The sequence below is a fragment of the Thalassophryne amazonica genome, chromosome 9 (genome assembly GCF_902500255.1).
Source record: "Thalassophryne amazonica chromosome 9, fThaAma1.1, whole genome shotgun sequence".
In the NCBI taxonomy this organism is placed as follows: Eukaryota; Metazoa; Chordata; class Actinopteri; order Batrachoidiformes; family Batrachoididae; genus Thalassophryne; species Thalassophryne amazonica.
Window position 1 is genome coordinate 1,904,924 of NC_047111.1, and position 20,593 is coordinate 1,925,516.

Here is a 20,593-nt window from a genome sequence, read left to right on the forward strand (position 1 = left end):
CTTAGAAAAGGCGGCTCGGAAAGGATTATGTAAATTGAACGCCAACATTTTGAATGATTCTAAAATAGGAGAAGTTAAAAGAAGAAATTAAAGAACTAAATGATACTGAAGAAGTGCCACAAACAATCTTTTGGGACACGTTGAAAGCAGTACTGAGAGGCTAACTTATTTCAATAACATCTTATCTGAAGAAATTAAAGGGGGAAAATTAGTAGACTTACAGGAGAAACTAAAACAGCTACAAGAAGCAGATAGTACCAGAGCAAATTCAAATGTGAAAAAGGAAATATAAAAAAAAACTATAAGGTGAAATTGATGAGATTTACATGCAGGAAACTCAGAAGAAAATTATTTTTTGAAGCAAAAATATTATGAAATAGGGGGGAATTCAGCAAATACTCCAAAGGAGACACAGATTGAAGAATGTTTAAAATCGCTAGACCTACCAAAACTCACAAATACTCAAAACAAGACATTACGACCAATAACAATTAAAGAACTGAACCTGGCCATATCTAGATTAAAGACAGGGAAATCCCCAGGATCAGACGGTTACACTGCAGAGTGGCTAAGGCAGGAGTGCTCAAGTTGGGTACTCGAGAGCTACCTTCCTGATACTCTTAGTTGTCTCCCTGCTCCAACACACCTGAATCCATTGAAAGGCTCATTAAAAGCCTGCTAATGAGTCTTTCATTGGATTCAGGTGTGTTGGAGCAGGGAGACAACTAAGAGTATCAGGAAGGTAGCTCTCAAGGACCAAACCTGAGCACCCCTGGTATAAGGCTATGAAACAAGAACTATCCCATCTTTTATTAAAGGTATTTAATTTGGTTATAGAAAAAGGAGAAATTCCCCCATCCTGGAGAGATGCAGTTATTTCAGTCATCCCAAAGAAGGGTAAGGGTGTGTTAACTACAAACCTATTAGTGTTTTAAATTTGGATTACAAATTATTTACATCATGGCACGAAGACTAGAAAATATATTACCAGATTTGATCAATTTAGACCAAACAGGCTTTATTCAAAGGAGACAGACTTTGGACAATATCAGGAGGACACTACATGTAATAGGACACTTGATTAAGACAAAGGCTAAGGCTTTAATACTAGGGCTAGATGCCGAAAAAGCTTTTGACTCTGTTAGATGGACTTTTCTACATAAAGTACTAGCAAGATTTGGATTTGAAGACAATTTTTTAATGATAATAAAAAACTTATATAATAAACCGAAGGCTCAAATTAAGATAAATGACCTCCGACTCATTTGTCTTGGGGAGAGATACGAGGCAGGGATGCCCAATTTCCCCTCTTCTTTTTGCCCTCTTTACCATTTCAGTGGGGGAAGATGAGCAAAAAGTGGCAATGTTAACAGATAATGTAATAGTCTTTATAGGGGAGCCTGAAAATTCATTTCCTGAATTGATGGCCATATTATCTAATTTTGGGAATGTGTCAGGCTACAGATTAAATGTGTCTAAAACACAGATGACGACTTTGAACTTCAATCTCCCCAAATCGTTACGTGACAAATTTGAGCTTAAGTGGGAAATGGACTCATTGAAATATCTGGGAGTCATTATGACAAAGGACCTTTTGAAATTAGCACAAATAAATTATGGACCACTATCTTCAACAATAAAAACAGACTTGCATAGGTGGAATTTGATCCCCTTTCTAAAGTTGAAAGCAAGGATAAATGCATCCATCCATCCATCCATCCTCTTCCGCTTTATCCGGAGTAGGGTCGTGGGGGCAGCAGCTCAAGCAAAGCCGCCCAGACCTCCCGAACCACACACACCTCCCCCAGCTCCTCCGGGGGAACCCCAAGGCGTTCCCAAGCCAGCCGAGAGATGTAGTCCCTCCAGCGTGTCCTGGGTCTTCCCCAGGGCCTCCTCCCAGTGGGACGTGCCCGGAACACCTCTCCAGCGAGGCGTCCAAGGGGCATCCGGAAAAGATGTCCGAGCCACCTCAACTGACTCCTTTCGACGTGGAGGAGCAGTGGCTCAACTCCGAGCTCCTCCCGAGTGAAATAAATGCAGTAAAATCAATATATTGCCACGTCCATTGTATGTTTTTAGGACCTTGCCGGTTGAGGTGGATAATACACAATTCAGGGAATGGGATAAATGGATCTTCCGTTTCATTTAGCAGGGTAGGGAACCGAGAATTCGCTTTACGGTCCTACAACTAGATAAGCAGAAGAGGGGGATCACTCCCAAATTTAAGGTTTTACTACTATGACTCACAATTAATTCCTATGTTACATTGGTGCAATCAGGATTATGAGGCCAAACGGAAAATAGAAATGGGCATAACATCAAATTTCCCCATGCAGACTGCAATCGCAGACAAGGTCCTAAAGCCTGGGTAATGAAGGATGAATAATGAGCCACGCATGGGTGTGCCAGTGATTATTCAAAGAATGACCCACGTTTTCATCTATCACATATCCGCTATGAAGGTGCCTCTCTGTAACCCACATGTGCCACGTAGAGGCCTCCAGTGAGCCACGACCGACCTGTCATTAGAGCCTCAAATGGCTCACATCAGCCACACTAAGCCATGTAGTGCCGTGATAGCACCATAACGTGATGTTGGCGCACGTTCAAGCATGAGTTTGGTCCAAACCTCCAGCCCCCCACACCTGGTCCCTTTAAAGTGTGGGTTTTCAATTCACAGGTTCACAGCAGCATTTAAAGATGTCACATTTTTTTAAATGCTGTACAAAAATAGACGCTGCAGTACAGTCCCGCAGTTGTGCGCTGTGCGCCAGGCTGCTGTCCGACTGTAATGCATCAGACCAGCTAGAACCGAACCAGGGGTTCCTGGAGAGCCGCCTCTGTGCTCCTTGCTGCCTCTGCGGCCCGCTGGCTTTATTTCTTCCCTGGCTTTAAACACTAGAGATGGGATTTATGGCTCTTTGGGGGGATCTGGATCTTTATGGCTCGTTCCTTTCAAAGAGCCGTTCAAAAAAAAAAAAAAGAGCCATATGAGCCAGTTTTTTTTTTTTTTTAGTATTTTAGGCTTAATTATCAATGAGAGAGAGAGAGAGAGACAGAGAGAGACAGAGACAGACAGACAGAGAGAGAGAGAGACAGACAGACAGACAGACAGAGACAGAGAGAGACAGAGACAGAGACAGAGAGACAGAGACATGAGCCATCTCAGGGTCACTTTTCAAATTTGCTCCTCTATTCTGTCTCCCTACCTTTTCCTGCCAGCAGTGGACATCGAAAGCATGAATCCTTGGGGAGAACACAGCATGCTCAGGCAAAAGACTGGTGTTGACCGACTGAAATCTCGTTCCAAACGAGAAGAGAACACAGGGAATAGAAACCTGACATTAAACCAAACCTGTTGTTGCTTAAAGTAGCCAGTAGATGGCGTTAACACATTGTAAATAACCAAGGAAACTCATACTGAGAAACACAAAAATGAATGAAAGGTCATTAAGACCAACACAATTTGTTTTTGTTCTTTCCATATATTTTTTGATTTTGAAAGTTTTTGTATTGCACATGTTCTTTTTTTCTATTCACTTTAAATCTGATATCACAGCCATTAGCAACCATTATCTGAGTTTGAATTATTTGGAAATACTGATTATAACCCCATTATAATATGTTGAAAAGAATTTTGGTCTGAATTCATTGTAAATATTCCACGAGGTGGTACAACATCCCTCTGCCTAGACATCAATACTGTGGATTTACCTTGTACACGGATGTGTATGTGTGTGATGCTACCCTGACTTGTTATTCATGCAATAGTTAAACACTTATAAACATTAAAAAGTAAGTTAAGTAAGTAAGTAAACTTTATTTATATAGCGCTTTTCATAGACAGGGGTCACAAAGCACTTTACAAGGTAAAACAATAATATACAGTAAAACACTCAGTACTAAAAGATTATTGGCCATGAAAAGCCTGTTTAAAAAGTAGAGTCTTTAGTTGCTTTTTGAACATCTCAACAGAGTCCAGGGATCGCAGGGACAGAGGGAGTTCGTTCCAGAGACGAGGCGCTACGGCTTTAAAAGATCGGTCTCCTCGAGTTTTAAAGGAGGTTCGAGGAACCATCAACAGGTTCTGACCTAAAGATCTGAGGCTGCGGGCTGAGGTGTAGGGCTGAATCAAGTCAGCAATGTAATCAGGAGCCTGACCATGTAGTGCTCTGAAAGTCAAAACCAAGATTTTAAAATTAATTCTGGAGGCAACAGGGAGCCAGTGGAGGGATTCCAAGATAGGCGTGATGTGGGTTCTCCTGTTGGTGCGGGTCAGAAGCCTCGCAGCAGAGTTCTGCACATACTGCAAACGATTTATCGCCTTCTTACCCAGGCAAGTGAACAGGCTGTTGCAATAGTCCAACCGCGTGGAGACAAAGGCATGGATGATTTCCTCTAAAAACAAAGCCAGCTGCAATGAATGTTTGTTCAAAATAGTTTTTTAGTGCAAAAACAGAACATACAATGCAATACGATACACATTTTGATAGAAAATATCTAAATAAATACAGAATACAATAACTAAGTCAGCTCAGGCACATGCTGCCTGTGCCCCTCCCCCCGTAGCTGCTCTCTTTCTATGCGGGGGGGGGGGCACAGCCGCAACCGTAACTGGATGTTCCTGAGAGCTGTGTGAAACAAACACGCATGAAAAAAAAAAGAACGACAAAAAGAACGGCTCCCGCGCAGCCGCGACTCGGCTCCCTTCGTTCATATTAAAGAGCCGTTGAAAAGAATCGGCTCGTTTGCGAACATCACAACACTATTAAATACAGTCATTTTTACACTGTGATCACTTATAACTTTGTGTTTGTTTATTTCTGCAAAACTGCTCTTTTACGCAATTTAGGTGTTCTGCCTAAATGCTCGTTTGGATCAGTGCTGAGTGCGCGCGCGCGCACACACACACAGCGGAGCTCATGTGATCCATTAACCAGATATTAAATCAGCTATAGATATACTTTTACAGCTAGAAACGGTTTTATTTAGCAGCCTCGTAAGCACCACGCACACGCCTCTAAAACCTCCTACACAAACTGCACCACACTGTTGTTGCTAAATTTTGAACTTGTTGAAATTAGCGCCACGCTCAGAGAGGAGCCTCGTTAACTGAAGATAATGTCTCTAAGAGCCACTCAGAGTCACAAAACCCCCACCACAGTTGAAGAAACCCTCTGGGAGCAAAGAAAACATGCTGTGTGGCTCCTTCTTCAGCCTTCATTATTCGTTAGGACCAGGGCTTAACAGATCAATTTACAGGGTTGAATTTATGGATTAATCACACACTAAAAATATAGCAGAAAGTGGTCAAGACCTGTGAGATCAACAACATGTTAAAAATATTTAGATGGTGTGCCTATGACAGATTTCCAACCTAATAAATCAATCAATCAATCAATTTTTTTATATAGCGCCAAATCACAACAAACAGTTGCCCCAAGGCGCTTTATATTGTAAGGCAAGGTCATACAATAATTACGGAAAAACCCCAATGGTCAAAACGACCCCCTGTGAGCAAGCACTTGGCGACAGTGGGAAGGAAAAACTCCCTTTTAACAGGAAGAAACCTCCAGCAGAACCAGGCTCAGGGAGGGGCAGTCTTCTGCTGGGACTGGTTGGGGCTGAGGGAGAGAACCAGGAAAAAGACATGCTGTGGAGGGGAGCAGAGATCGATCACTAATGATTAAATGCAGAGTGGTGCATACAGAGCAAAAAGAGAAAGAAACAGTGCATCATGGGAACCCCCCAGCAGTCTATGTCTATAGCAGCATAACTAAGGGATGGTTCAGGGTCACCTGATCCAGCCCTAACTATAAGCTTTAGCAAAAAGGAAAGTTTTAAGCCTAATCTTAAAAGTAGAGAGGGTGTCTGTCTCCCTGATCTGAATTGGGAGCTGGTTCCACAGGAGAGGAGCCTGAAAGCTGAAGATAAAATAAAACAGATAAAAGATTTCAATCATGGACAAAGTTTGGATTAACAACATTTCTTTCATTCCCTCATAAGAACACACTGCAGAGTTTTTAGAGTTTAAAATCTAAACACTCACTGGATAAGTCAGATTTTTACCAGGTTCCTTCAGATGAGGGCATATTTTATTAAGAATTGTAGGGTTACAAATCTGACACCAGTTGAAATGGACTTTTTCAGGATTTTAAGCCTGTCATACACTACATCTGTAAGTAAAGCTATTTCTCGATTGTGTAATGTGTTGCTTCAGGCCAAAACTGGGAGCACTTTACATATAAAGGACAAATGGGAACATGAAGCGGGAATAAACATAACTACAGAAGACTGGGAGAAAGTATGTTGCTTCCAATGGTCTTCCACCAACTCCCTGATGTGGAGGGAACACTGTCGGAAAAATGTCATTCGATATTTTAGGTCACCCTACCAGGGCAAATATAAAGATACAAACCCTGCATGTTGGACACAATGTGGCTCAACAGAAGCAAACCATTAGCACATATTCTGGGACTGCCCCAAACTTAAGCAATACTGGGTTGACGTTCATAAGGCGTTAACATCAGTGTTTAAAAGTCAAGTGACCGGTGATTTTAAACATTTGTACAACATTTGTGAAACTGTTACAGGCCCTTTTAGCGGCCAGTAACAATTATGAGAAACCGGTTGAACCCGGCACCTCCAAAGTTAGAAAACTGGTTTCAAGCTATATTTGAAATTTATAGAATGGAAAAATTAACATACTCTCTGAGAATTCAAAAGGACTGCTTCTATGAAATTTGGAACAAATGGATAACCTTCATATCTCCTACGCATGCAGAACTTTCATGACTCATCCAGGAATTTCTCATGTTGATCGCCATTTTATTTCCCTTTTCTAATGAGTGTTCCATGACTGTGAGTGCTTAGTTCGGATACAATGTTCATGTTTGTGACTGTTCTTAATTTGCTTGTTTTATAGTGTGTAAAACTGAAAAAGGACTAACTGTAATTGTAAATGCAGACTATAACTGTGATGTTGCCTTTTTCAAACAAAAAGATAATAATAAAAAAAGAAAGGGTACAAATGTGGTGAAGGAGTTCAAGTAAGAGGTCTTGTTCACGAATGAGGGGACAACAGAGTGTGACATTTATTCACTTCCTGTCTCTGTGAGATCAGATTTTAAGGTTCTGTTGCTGGCCTGTAAAACTGCTCATGGATTGGCACTAGCTGACTTAATTTACATTCTCAGGGTGCAGGACTACTTTGTATCCCTAGGGTGAATAAGAAGTCTGTGGGTCACAGAGTCAGATTATGTGGAGACTTTCAAGTCCAGACTTAAGACGCACTTATTTTCCCCTTCATATGGCAGGCTTTTTTAAAACCTTTTAACTCGTTTTTTTTTTTTTTTTCAAATGTTTTAGTTCATTTTGTTTGTTTTTTTCTCTGAGTTGTTCTGTGTGAAGTGCCTTGGGGCAACTCTGTTGTGATATGGCTCTATATAAAATGAATAAATTGGACTGAACTGACACTGGCACTGTTGCATTTGCTTTACCGTACTTTTGTGATGAAAAGGGAGCTGAGCCAAAAGGCGAAGCCCTCGATCTACTGGTCAGTCTTCGTTCCTACTCTCACCTAGGGAGGTGTTCCAGGCACATCCATCTGGGAGGAGACCCTGGGGAGGACCCAGGACTAGGTGTAGAGATTGTATCTCCACACTGGCCTGGGAATGCCTCAGGATCCCCCAGTCAGAGGTGGTCAATGTGTGGCCTGTGAAAGGGAGCTTTGAGGTCCCCCCCTGGAGCTGTTGACCCCATGACCCGATCCCGGATAAGCGGTTGGAGATGAGTGAGCATGCCTAGTGAAGTGTGGATATGTCCTTACATCCTTGGAAAGAGAAGAAGATGGTGTCTTGATTTTACCTTCAGTGAGGCTGCCAGCAGTGGATGACTGAAGCTGTGCTGGGGAGCTTTGTCTTTACGGCTGCGCTGCTTTTCCTGCCTGGGTTTTTTGATGGCAGGGCCCTTTGTGGCACTGTCTTCTGCTGAAAGAAGAAGAACAGTAAGTAGGGCTGCATGATACATCACAATGTGCACACATGCAATTATTACACTGTGGGGACTTGTGATGCAGTATAATTATATTAGGACCAAAACTGTTTATCCTATATATAAATGACTTACTAAAAATACTACATTTTGTTATGTTCACAGATGATACAAATATTTTTTGTACAAGTGAGAACTCACAGCAGCACTTGGAAGAAATCACACCAGTGAGTAAATTTAAAAAGTGGCTTGATATGAATAAATGTTCCTTAAATATAGATATAAAACTGTTAATGCTATTTGGAAATTACAAAGGAAATGGTGAATCAGAATAGCCTTTATTTTCCAAGTATCGACAACAAAATAATACAAGGAATTTGACTCCGGTTTGAACTGTACTCTCTCTGTATGAGCATATACACTAAACACTGAACAATTCACAGTAAAACTATGCAAACAAAATAAAATGTGCAATAAAAAGTGTGCAAAGGAGAAACAGACAAACAGATTGACATTATACATGCAGTATATGAATGAGAGTTTTTGGCAGGTTGTTCATCAGTGTGATGGCCTGTGGACAGAAACTGTTCCTGTGTCTGGTTGTTCTGATGTACAGAACTCTGTCATGTCAACCGGGGGGAGGAGTTTAAACAGGGTGTGTCCAGGGTGGGAGGGGTCTGCAGAGATGTTTCCAGAACCAGGAAACCAGCTGGAGCAGAATAAGTCCTGGATAGAGGGCAGACTGGCTCCAATGATTCTTTTCTGTGCCTGTCATGTTTGGAGGAAAACCAAACAGAGATGCACAGGACAGACTGGATGATGGGTGTATTAAGATGATGAGCAGTTCCTGGGGCAGGATGAACTTCCTGAGCTGTCTCAGGAAGTACATCCTCTGCTGTGCCTTCTTCCTGATGGAGTCCACCATCATCTTCACAGTCTTGAGCGGGTTCAGCTCCAGGTTGTTCTGACCGCACCAGAGGACCAGCTGTTCCACCTCCTGTCTGTATGGAGCCTCATCACCATCCTGGATGAGTCCAATGATGGTGGTGTCGTCCACAAACTTCAGGAGTTTACCAGAGGATTTCCCTGAGGTGCAGTGGTTTGTGTAGAGGGAGAAGAGCTGGGGGCGCCAGCGCCGATTGTCGGTGTGCTGGATGTGATGCTCCAAGCCTCACATGCTGTGTCCTGTTCATGAGGAAGTTGGAGATCCACGGACAGGTGGGAGCTGGCACAGAGAGGGTGGAAAGCTTAGTGTAGAATACCATTTTTCTTGTCATATCCTTGTCAATCAATCAATCAATCAATTTTTTTATATAGCGCCAAATCACAACAAACAGTTGCCCCAAGGCGCTTTATATTGTAAGGCAAGGCCATACAATAATTATGTAAAACCCCAACGGTCAAAACGACCCCCTGTGAGCAAGCACTTGACAACAGTGGGAAGGAAAAACTCCCTTTTAACAGGAAGAAACCTCCAGCAGAACCAGGCTCAGGGAGGGGCAGTCTTCTGCTGAGACTGGTTGGGGCTGAGGGAAAAAAACAGGAAAAAGACATGCCGTGAAGGGGGGCAGAGATCGATCACTAATGATTAAATGCAGAGTGGTGCATACGGAGCAAAAAGAGAAAGAAACAGTGCATCATGGGAACCCCCCCCCCCACAATCTACGTCTAAAGCAGCATAACCAAGGGATGGTCCAGGGTCACCCGATCCAGCCCTAACTATAAGCCTTAGCGAAAAGGAAAGTTTTAAGCCTAATCTTAAAAGTAGAGAGGGTATCTGTCTCCCTGATCTGAATTGGGAGCTGGTTCCACAGGAGAGGAGCCTGAAAGCTGAAGGCTCTGCCTCCCATTCTACTCTTACAAACCCTAGGAACTACAAGTAAGCCCGCAGTCTGAGAACGAAGCGCTCTAATGGGGTAATATGGTACTACGAGGTCCCTAAGATAAGATGGGACCTGATTATTCAAAACCTTATAAGTAAGAAGAAGAATTTTAAATTCTATTCTAGAATTAACAGGAAGCCAATGAAGAGAGGCCAACACGGGTGAGATATGCTCTCTCCTGCTAGTCCCCGTCAATACTCTAGCTGCAGCATTCTGAACCAACTGAAGGCTTTTTAGGGAACTTTTAGGACAACCTGATAATAATGAATTACAATAGTCCAGCCTAGAGGAAATAAATGCATGAATTAGTTTTTCAGCATCACTCTGAGACAAGACCTTTCTGATTTTAGAGATATTGCGTAAATGCAAAAAGGCAGTCCTACATATTTGTTTGATATGCGCTTTGAATGACATATCCTGATCAAAAATGACTCCAAGATTTCTCACAGTATTACTAGAGATCAGGGAAATGCCATCCAGAGTAACGATCTGGTTAGACACCATGCTTCTAAGATTTGTGGGGCCAAGTACAATAACTTCAGGACAAATAACTTTATGTGCGCTAAGTTTGAAAAAGTCCGTTAACCAAATTGAGGCAAGTGGGTGAAGGTCACGCAGCAACCCTGAGATACGCCGCCATCAGCTTGGGGGGGAGTGATGGGGGCTGCAGCTAAAACTGCACCGCCCCCACCGAAGGGGGAAGGAGTGACGTTTAGCAGGCGCCGGAAAGGGGGATGGGAATGGAGCATGCTTCAGTCCTGTGAAAAACAGTTTATTGCCTTTGTGAGTTGGATAAGAAACAGCCAAATGTTCCCCAGGCTGAAACAAATCCCTCTGGAGGAAAAACAGTCGGGCAATTTGACCTTCAGGCTTGATAAGGCTGGAGTGTTGTGGTTTGAGCAGTGAAAAACACTTTTTAACAGTTCCACTTGCACAACAAAATCCCAATTATGAATTAAGAATATTCACCAGCCTCTGAAATCTTCAACTTCATCTGCAAGGCGCGCATCTGCTCCAAGGTGTCATCCAATCTGCGTCTGAGTTCAAGAGTCATCACAGTCTGAGAATGCACTGCCTTGCCAACCTCGTTAATCATGACGGACAAGCGAGGGCCCGTGGTTCTTGATGCAGGGATGAGATTGGCAAATTCAATTTTTAGAGGAAAATAAGACAGGGTCCAGGGGCCGCAGACCCCAGCAGGTCCAGGGCAGAGCCCTGGCCAGGGGGTCTGAAGCCAAAGCATTTTTGCTGTTTTAAAACATGTAAATTGCACTAAAATGATATTAAAAACTACTATAAATGCCAGGTGTTCATATCTATAATTCAAACTGTAAACCCTTACTAAGACCATCTACTGTACATGTGTATTTTTGTGACCAAAATATTTCTTCATGACTAGACTTACTTGATTTTCAGCATTCTCCACTTTCAGCATCGCACACTCGTCAACAAACATACATGTATATCCTCAAATACATGTATAATCCAATGTTCTATGTCCACTGAACTGTCAGACCATATAAGGTTTATATTTAGTCGATGTGATCTCCACCTATAACACTGTCATCACGTGTAGACATGTATATAATATACACACACATACATGTACTGGTCACTGATCAGCACAGCGTTACTTCTGCGTTCGGCTGACTGATGGACTGCTGCGTCGGCGATAAACAAAGACCACACTCAGTGCTCTGAATAGATGACAATTTTATTAAAACAAAAGGACCTGTCACAGTGGCGTATTCTATCAGACTCCTTAAAATAAAATAAAACCTCTCTCTCTCTCTCTCTGTGTCTAATCAGAGCTGTGACTCTTTAAAATAAAACGTGCACTCGCTGCATGTCGGTGCAGTTATCAAACACCCTGATCGATCAGTCTGATCAAAGCTGAAAAGTGCTGTGACTCTTTATAATAAACGTGCACTCGCTGCATCGATCAGTCTGATTAAAGCTGAAAAGTGCTGTGACTCTTTATAATAAACATGCACTCGCTGCATGTCGGTGCGCTCATCAAACGCCCTGATCGATCAGTCTGATCAAAGCTGAAAAGTGCTGTGACTCTTTATAATAAATGTGCACTCCCTGCATGTCGGTGCGCTCATCAAACGCCCTGATCGATCAGTCTGATCAAAGCTGAAAAGTGCTGTGACTCTTTATAATAAATGTGCACTCCCTGCATGTCGGTGTGCTCATCAAACGCCCTGATCGATCAGTCTGATCAAAGCTGAAAAGTGCTGTGACTCTTTATAATAAACGTGCACTCGCTGCATGTCGGTGCGCTCATCAAACGCCCTGATCAAAGCTGAAAAGTGCTGTGACTCTTTATAATAAACGTGCACTCGCTGCATGTCGGTGCGCTCATCAAACGCCCTGATCGATCAGTCTGATCAAAGCTGAAAAGTGCTGTGACTCTTTATAATAAACGTGCACTCGCTGCATGTCGGTGCGCTCATCAAACGCCCTGATCGATCAGTCTGATCAAAGCTGAAAAGTGCTGTGACTCTTTAAAATAAACGTGCACTCGCTGCATGTCGGTGCGCTCATCAAACGCCCTGATCGATCAGTCTGATCAAAGCTGAAAAGTGCTGTGACTCTTTATAATAAACGTGCACTCGCTGCATGTCGGTGCGCTCATCAAACACCCTGATCGATCAGTCTGATCAAAGCTGAAAAGAGGTGTGACTAAAATAAACGCGAACTCGCTGCATAAAAAAAATAAATAATAATAATAATAATAATGATGTTAAATGACTCTGTTTTTGAGCCGCACCACACCATGCAGCAGAGAACAGAGCGCACTTCCACAGAGGCAGAAAATAGCACTGAAACTGGTGCAGCATGGCACACGCGACTGTGTGCACACATTAAAACGCGAACACATGCAGCTGCAAGTATGAACAAACACTGTTAAAGGCTGAGTATGTGCGTATTTCGGCCGTATTTAAATGAAACACAACACTGTAATGAGCAGCTCTACGAATACGCGACTGTGAAAGCCCCTAAAGGTACTCCTGGCATTAATTTTTTTTGCATTCTTCGTCCCCCCCCTCTAAAATTTTCTCAACGGATTTGGACGTTTCACAAAATCGACCCCCGGAACTGACAAATCCGCGGATCCGCGGAAAAATCTCATACCTGTTGATGCCGCCATCTTGCCAATTTTCCGGCAGATCAGGGCAGCACATAAGCCAAAAAAGTACCAGCCCTGCTACCATGAGACCAAAAATGAATAAATCCTCGACGTCCTCAACAGAGAAAGGCGCCAAGCATGCCACACGCCAAGAACTCCAGGAGTCAAGAACATAGCCCACAGGATGCGTTCCATCTGGGCAGGTAGGATTCCCCGGTCCTGACCTTCTTGTAGAAAAAATGGTGTCAATAGCATTCAGAGACCAGCTGATCAATTCCATGGTTAATCCAATAGTTGTCCAATAGATCCAGAATCCAATATAATTTGAGGAATTCACAGTCTGGTGAAGTTGGGACTTGAAGGTTAAAGCAGAGAGCACAGATAAGGGAATGGAGGAGATGCGACTGCCCTCATCGGAGTCCCAAGCTATTCAATAAAGTACGAGCATGGTACAAGTAAAACTTGTCAATATCAGTGCTGGTGCTGAAGAAAAATCCTGATTGGGTAAATGGCTGTCTTCATGCTCTGTGACTGGTCACACACGCCCCTCCATACACAGACACGTCTCTGCGGCCAGACCTGTGCCCCATTCTCACATACACACAGACTGATCCCTCTGTGCTACTCGGTCACATGGCACTAACGAAGGATCCCAAGCCAAAATGAAACACGAAATCTGGACTTTCTGAGACATTGTTTAACCGTAGTCCAGCTTCGTTCCTGTAGTTGGCACCTCAGAATTTTCAAACTGTTGAAAAATGTGAATGAATCCTGACTAAGGTTAGGTATAAAGAACCGGTTCTTTTCGAGTATCGTTAAGAAATTATTCGATCCACCGACATCAATAAGCTTTTTGCTTAACAATTCTCTTATTGGTCCTTCAGAGTGGCTGTTGTTTTTGAGGGTGTTTGTCAGGAAAATGATAATTTCTCTACGCTGATTACAGACCCTGCAGCCGGCCTGTAATCAGCCGTTTCTGCAGCGCAACTCCACTTTGAAGTATGACCCAATGAGGCAATGCTTCAATCTGCTGGCTCGTTGGTTCTTTGACTGGTGGTTGGCTCTCACTGCGGTATTGTATCACTTCCTGTTCCGGTTCACAGCGGTGTTTTGCTGTATCTGTTAGCTGTTTAATCTGCGCAGTTAGATTGATCTAGATAACGATTTATTTCACAGTGTAATCTTCACATGCCTTAACTAAAGCACTCCCTCTGCTGAATCACCTCTAAATTATTTACACATTATTCACTTTGTGTGTTTTTAGGAATCCGCTAGCTTAGCACAGCTACTAGCTCTTAGCCAGTTTAGCATGGCGGCTTCTCCTGTCTCTCCTGCACTTTTCTGCTCTGGGTGTGAAATGTTTAGTTATTCCTCGGCCTCCTTAAGCAGTAATGGTACTTGTAATAAGTGTAGCTTATTTGTAGCTTTGGAGGCCAGGCTGGGCGAATTGGAGACTCGGCTCCGCACCGTGGAAAATTCTACAGCTAGCCAGGCCCCTGTAGTCGGTGAGGACCAAGGTAGCTTAGCTGCCGTTAGTTCCCCTCCGGCAGATCCCGAGCAGCCGGGAAAGCAGGCCGACTGGGTGACTGTGAGGAGGAAGCGTAGTCCTAAACAGAAGCCCCGTGTACACCACCAACCCGTTCACATTTCTAACCGTTTTTCCCCAATCGGCGACACACCCGCAGAGGAACAAACTCTGGTTATTGGCGACTCTGTTTTGAGAAATGTGAAGTTAGCGACACCAGCAACCCTAGTCAATTGTCTTCCGGGGGCCAGAGCAGGCGACATTGAAGGAAATTTGAAACTGCTGGCTAAGGCTAAGCGTAAATTTGGTAAGATTGTAATTCACGTCGGCAGTAATGACACCCGGTTACACCAATCGGTCACTAAAATTAACATTGAATCGGTGTGTAACTTTGCAAAAACAATGTCGGACTCTGTAGTTTTCTCTGGGCCCCTCCCCAATCGTACCGGGAGTGACATGTTTAGCCGCATGTTCTCCTTGAATTGCTGGCTGTCTGAGTGGTGTCCAAAAAATGAGATGGGCTTCATAGATAATTGGCAAAGCTTCTGGGGAAAACCTGGTCTTGTTAGGAGAGACGGCATCCATCCCACTTTGGATGGAGCAGCTCTCATTTCTAGAAATCTGGCCAATTTTCTTAAATCCTCCAAACCGTGACTATCCAGGGTTGGGACCAGGAAGCAGAGTTGTAGTCTTACACACCTCTCTGCAGCTTCTCTCCCCCTGCCATCGCTCATTACCCCATCCCCGTAGAGACGGTGCCTGCTCCCAGACCACCAATAACCAGCAAAAATCTATTTAAGCATAAAAATTCAAAAAGAAAAAAAATAATATAGCACCTTCAACTCCACCACAGACTAAAACAGTTAAATGTGGTCTATTAAACATTAGACCTCAGTTCTGCTTTTGATACTGTTGACCATAAAATTTTATTACAGAGATTAGAGCAGTGATTCTCAACCGGGGTGCCGCGGCACCCTAGGGTGCCGCGGCACCCTAGGGTGCCGTGATCGATTGTCAGGGGTGCCGTGGGTATTTTTCATATTCGCGATTATTTTTCATATTCGCGATTACCGTGAATGATTTATTTTATCCACAAAGCATAAAACGACTCAGAATCTGACGTCATTGTGCTGCAGCCTCGCTCTCGTCTTAAGGCGGGACAATAACAAGGAGGCTGACGGCTGATTAAAACAGTACCGTCTCCTTCAAAAGCCGTCTAAAATGCAGAGCTGTCGGTGTGTGTGTCTGTGCCTGTGTGTGCACGCGCGCGGAGTTAACAGGCTGCAGACTGCGAGGGAGGGGGTGGGTGAGGGAGATTCCTGAATGCAGGCGCGACACGTTCAGTGCGCAGCGAGCGCAGAGCAGAGAGAGGATTTTAAATGGAGTGAACATGTTAACAAAACGAAAGCGTGAAGCTTTTACTTCTCTCTGAACTTTCTCTAAAGGTGTGATTCTGCCGTTACCATCCTGTTCACACCATGTGCGTGTCGTATGCTGAATTTATGAGATCATGAGATGAAATAAACGGTCAAATATCTTTAAAAACATATTTAAAAAATGAGAATATATGAATGAACTGAGATACACAAAAAAAAAAAAATGTTCAGACGCAGAGATCACAAAAAGCAGGTGAGAACTCTGAACTTTAACAGCTGTTATTTTCCAAAGGTATTTATTTGTTCAGTCTTGAGCTTAATGTAGTGTTTAAGCACAAAACGTGACTGATGAGGAGAAACAATTTCAGAAATGCAACAGAAACAACCACAAATCAGAAAAAGTTGGGACTGTATGTAAAATGAAGATAAAAATAAAAATGTTGCACCATTCCCAGTTTCTCCACTCACAGAAGCCAAACGTTCTTCCAGAGTTGTGTAATTATACTACAATAGTAGAATATAAAGAAGGGGAAAAAAAGAAAAAAAAATAGACAATATATTCGTCAATCGCAATTATTTGTCTGACAATTAATCGTCTCCAGAAATTTCTAATCGTGACAGCACTACTTGAGATCAGAGCGCAAAATGCTTGAGGATTTTCGAAATGCGATGTTTTCTGTATCGATTTTCTATTGCGATAATTGGGTTTTGTGCAAAACCAGAGGTAATAGCATTATAATATTATTTTAGTTGGTGGTGTGCCGCAGGATTTTGTAAATATAAGAAGGGTGCCGTGACTCAAAAAAGGTTGAAAAACACTGGATTAGAGCATGCCATAGGTATTAAAGGCACTGCGCTGCGGTGGTTTGAATCATATTTATCTAATAGATTACAATTTGTTCATGTAAATGGGGAATCTTCTTCACAGACTAAGGTTAATTATGGAGTTCCACAAGGTTCTGTGCTAGGACCAATTTTATTCACTTTATACATGCTTCCCTTAGGCAGTATTATTAGAAAGCATTGCTTAAATTTTCATTGTTACGCAGATGATACCCAGCTTTATCTATCCATGAAGCCAGAGGACACACACCAATTAGCTAAACTGCAGGATTGTCTTACAGACATAAAGACATGGATGACCTCTAATTTCCTAAGTTATTGTACTTGGCCCCACAAATCTTAGAAACATGGTGTCTAACCAGATCCTTACTCTGGATGGCATTACCCTGACCTCTAGTAATACTGTGAGAAATCTTGGAGTCATTTTTGATCAGGATATGTCATTCAAAGCGCATATTAAACAAATATGTAGGACTGCTTTTTTGCATTTGCGCAATATCTCTAAAATTAGAAAGGTCTTGTCTCAGAGTGATGCTGAAAAACTAATTCATGCATTTATTTCCTCTAGGCTGGACTATTGTAATTCATTATTATCAGGTTGTCCTAAAAGTTGCCTGAAAAGCCTTCAGTTAATTCAAAATGCTGCAGCTAGAGTACTGACGGGGACTAGAAGGAGAGAGCATATCTCACCCATATTGGCCTCTCTTTACTGGCTTCCTGTTAATTCTAGAATAGAATTTAAAATTCTTCTTACTTATAAGGTTTTGAATAATCAGGTCCCATCTTATCTTAGGGACCTCGTAGTACCATATCACCCCAATAGAGCGCTTCGCTCTCAGACTGCAGGCTTACTTGTAGTTCCTAGGGTTTGTAAGAGTAGAATGGGAGGCAGAGCCTTCAGCTTTCAGGCTCCTCTCCTGTGGAACCAGCTCACAATTCAGATCAGGGAGACAGACACCCTCTCTTAAAACTTTCCTTTTTGCTAAAGCTTATAGTTAGGGCTGGATCAGGTGACCCTGAACCATCCCTTAGTTATGCTGCTATAGACTTAGACTGCTGGGGGGTTCCCATGATGCACTGAGTGTTTCTTTCTCTTTTTGCTCTGTATGCACCACTCTGCATTTAATCATTAGTGATTGATCTCTGCTCTCTTCCACAGCATGTCTTTTTCCTGGTTCTCTCCCTCAGCCCCAACCAGTCCCAGCAGAAGACTGCCCCTCCCTGAGCCTGGTTCTGCTGGAGGTTTCTTCCTGTTAAAAGGGAGTTTTTCCTTCCCACTTTCGCCAAGTGCTTGCTCACAGAGGGTCGTTTTGACCGTTGGGGTTTTTCCGTAATTATTGTATGGCTTTTGCCTTACAATATAAAGCGCCTTGGGGCAACTGTTTGTTGTGATTTGGCGCTATATAAATAAAATTGATTGATTGATTGATTGATTGATTGATATTTACCATGCTAGGACACACAAAAAAGTCTCTTACTGTCATGGTGAAATATCAACAGTAAGTCGGCCATTGAGGCAAAATGCCTCAATAGCGCCCACTTGCAACTTTCAAAAACCCCTCCCCATAGAGGTTTTTTTTTTTTTTTTTTGAGTAGGGAGATGAAAATTGGTACACATGTGTGACCTGCATAGACGTACAAAAAAGTCTCTTGCACCATTGGTCTACTCCAAACAGGAAGTCGGCCATTTTGAATTTTCGTGTAAATTTGGCGTGATTTCCATACGATGTATTTGAACTCCTCCTTTGTCCAATGCACTTCAAATTTCTTTCAAATCATCCAGAGACGATCCTGATCAAAAGTTATCGAAAGCTTTTCTCTATGTTGAAGGGTGTGGCCGCTATGGTGCCGCCATTTTGAACCTTCACCATGCAACATCAAGTCATGATAACTCCTTCATGCTTTGTCTGACTTGAAACTTCATGTGTGATGACACTTGGCCCCTGAACACACCTGGCCCCTCTGTTTGTGCTGAGTGCCCCCTAGTGGATGAACAATCAACTTGTCATAACTCCTTCATGCATTGATTTGCTTGAAACCTGAACTATCTGATGAGGGTTGGCCCCCGTATGCACCTGCCCACATCTAGTAACAAGGGGACGCGCTGGCCTAGGTAGGCAGTCGCGCGGCATGAGGGCCCGTATATGACTGCTTGCAGTCCTAGTCTCCGTTTTCAGCATGTTTTGTGCAGTGGAGTGCAGCCTGTGTCCCGTCGAGAGGATCTCTCTACCCCGGACTTTAACACCTCCCTCCGTTAAGTTTATCTACTTCTCTTTACTGCACCAACTGCTCCCCGTCATTGAACGACAATATTCGGCTTTAAAGACAGCATGTGTACATGGAAGTCTTTACTTTTTAAGTGGAGCTCATCTTGACAGGACATGGTCACACGTAGAGCTCCACTACCAAAGAAAACTAACATAAGTATTGTCGTAAAATACAGTAATAAGTGTCTATTTGATTTAAAAAGTAAAGACTTGCATGTGTCTTTAAAGGCAAATACAGTCGTTCGATGACGGGGGGCTCAACTCCACACATGTAACTGTTGATTTGCGCTGAAGAGGATCAATTCGACTGGGCAGCTCATCTCAACACAACACCGGTGATACTGTGGACCAGAGGAGGGGGGGCGTCCGCCCAGGGCGACGTTTGGTCCGATGTTGTGGTCCGAGTTTGCGCCGGTCTCATTTTACCACGCGCATGCGCAAATCGATTTTTTTCGCGGTCAACTTCCGGGAGGTCTAGAATTACCATTTCTTGCGGCGATCTTCAACCGAGCAGACGTATTTTGAAGTAACTGCATTTTCCACACACGTTTGATTCAGAAAACTTGAAGTGGAACTATATTTGTGATATTCATCTATAGGTGGACAAGTTGTTTAATATGGAGGAGGAATCACTTGTTTCTGAGCCTCAAAATGAATGTCAGGAAAACGCACACCCCAAAGAAGAGCGAAACCAGCAATCTTCAACATTCAGGAAAAAAATGTCCCAACTGATAGTCTTCCTACAGACTGGGAAGTACTCCAGTGATACAGACAAAAAGGACCATCACAACATCAGGAACCAGTCCAAGAAGCACGTGTGGGATGAAGACAGTAAGTACATATCTTTTTGTGGAATGGTACAATACACGAACTGTAATCCACCTGTATGATAGTATTTACCACCGACAATTGAACAACTAAGCTGTTATTAATTTGCCAATATTTTCAAGAATAATTCCTGTAGATTCTCTTAAGCAAGTACATATTGTTTATGGGCACCCCTACACCAACTTTGCCACTGATCAACTTTGTCCACATACGAGCTGGACTGCCTAACTCCACCAGGACATAATTTCACCATGAGCCTGTTTTCCTTTAGATTGTAGAATGAGATTGAATTTCATGTAATCTGGGTAATATATTTTAATTTATAATAAGTGTTTAATGTTATAGACATTTCAGAGATTTTGTATTGAGAATAGTTTCACTTTTAATTTATGATTGTCTCACTCTATTTTATGATTATGTCTTTGCAGAAAAAGAGCTGTACTACATTGGCCCGAAAGGAGACTGCAGGAAGAAAGTGCTGACTGAGGTTGCCGAAGTTATCCAAGTCTTCCAGCGGTATCATTCATCACCAATGGGCGGCCACAGTGGTGTCAACAACACTTTAGCCAAGATATCCCAGTATTATTGGTGGAACGGGGCGAAAGAAGACGTCCAGGAATATGTAAGCATTTAGTTTTCATGATTTAATTTTTTATTCCACAAACTAAGTTTAAATTATATATTATCAATGCTTGTTTATGAGTAATATATTTCAAATTACAATGAATATTTTATGTTCTAGA

At 42.7% G+C, this 20,593-nt stretch overlaps 1 protein-coding gene across 2 annotated transcripts in view; it reads right to left on the reverse strand.

Moving 5' to 3' along the window:
* Nucleotides 1-20,593, reverse strand: part of tbl2 (transducin beta like 2) — an 81,529-nt gene that overhangs the window by 50,446 nt on the left and 10,490 nt on the right. Inside the window, exon 2 of one of the 2 annotated variants that reach the window (XM_034177484.1) lies at nt 7,867-7,985. In XM_034177484.1, coding sequence (XP_034033375.1) covers nt 7,867-7,985 — 119 coding nt within the window. Of the gene's footprint in view, nt 1-7,866; nt 7,989-20,593 lie in introns of both variants that reach the window. The other variant, XM_034177482.1, reaches the window with a different exon arrangement.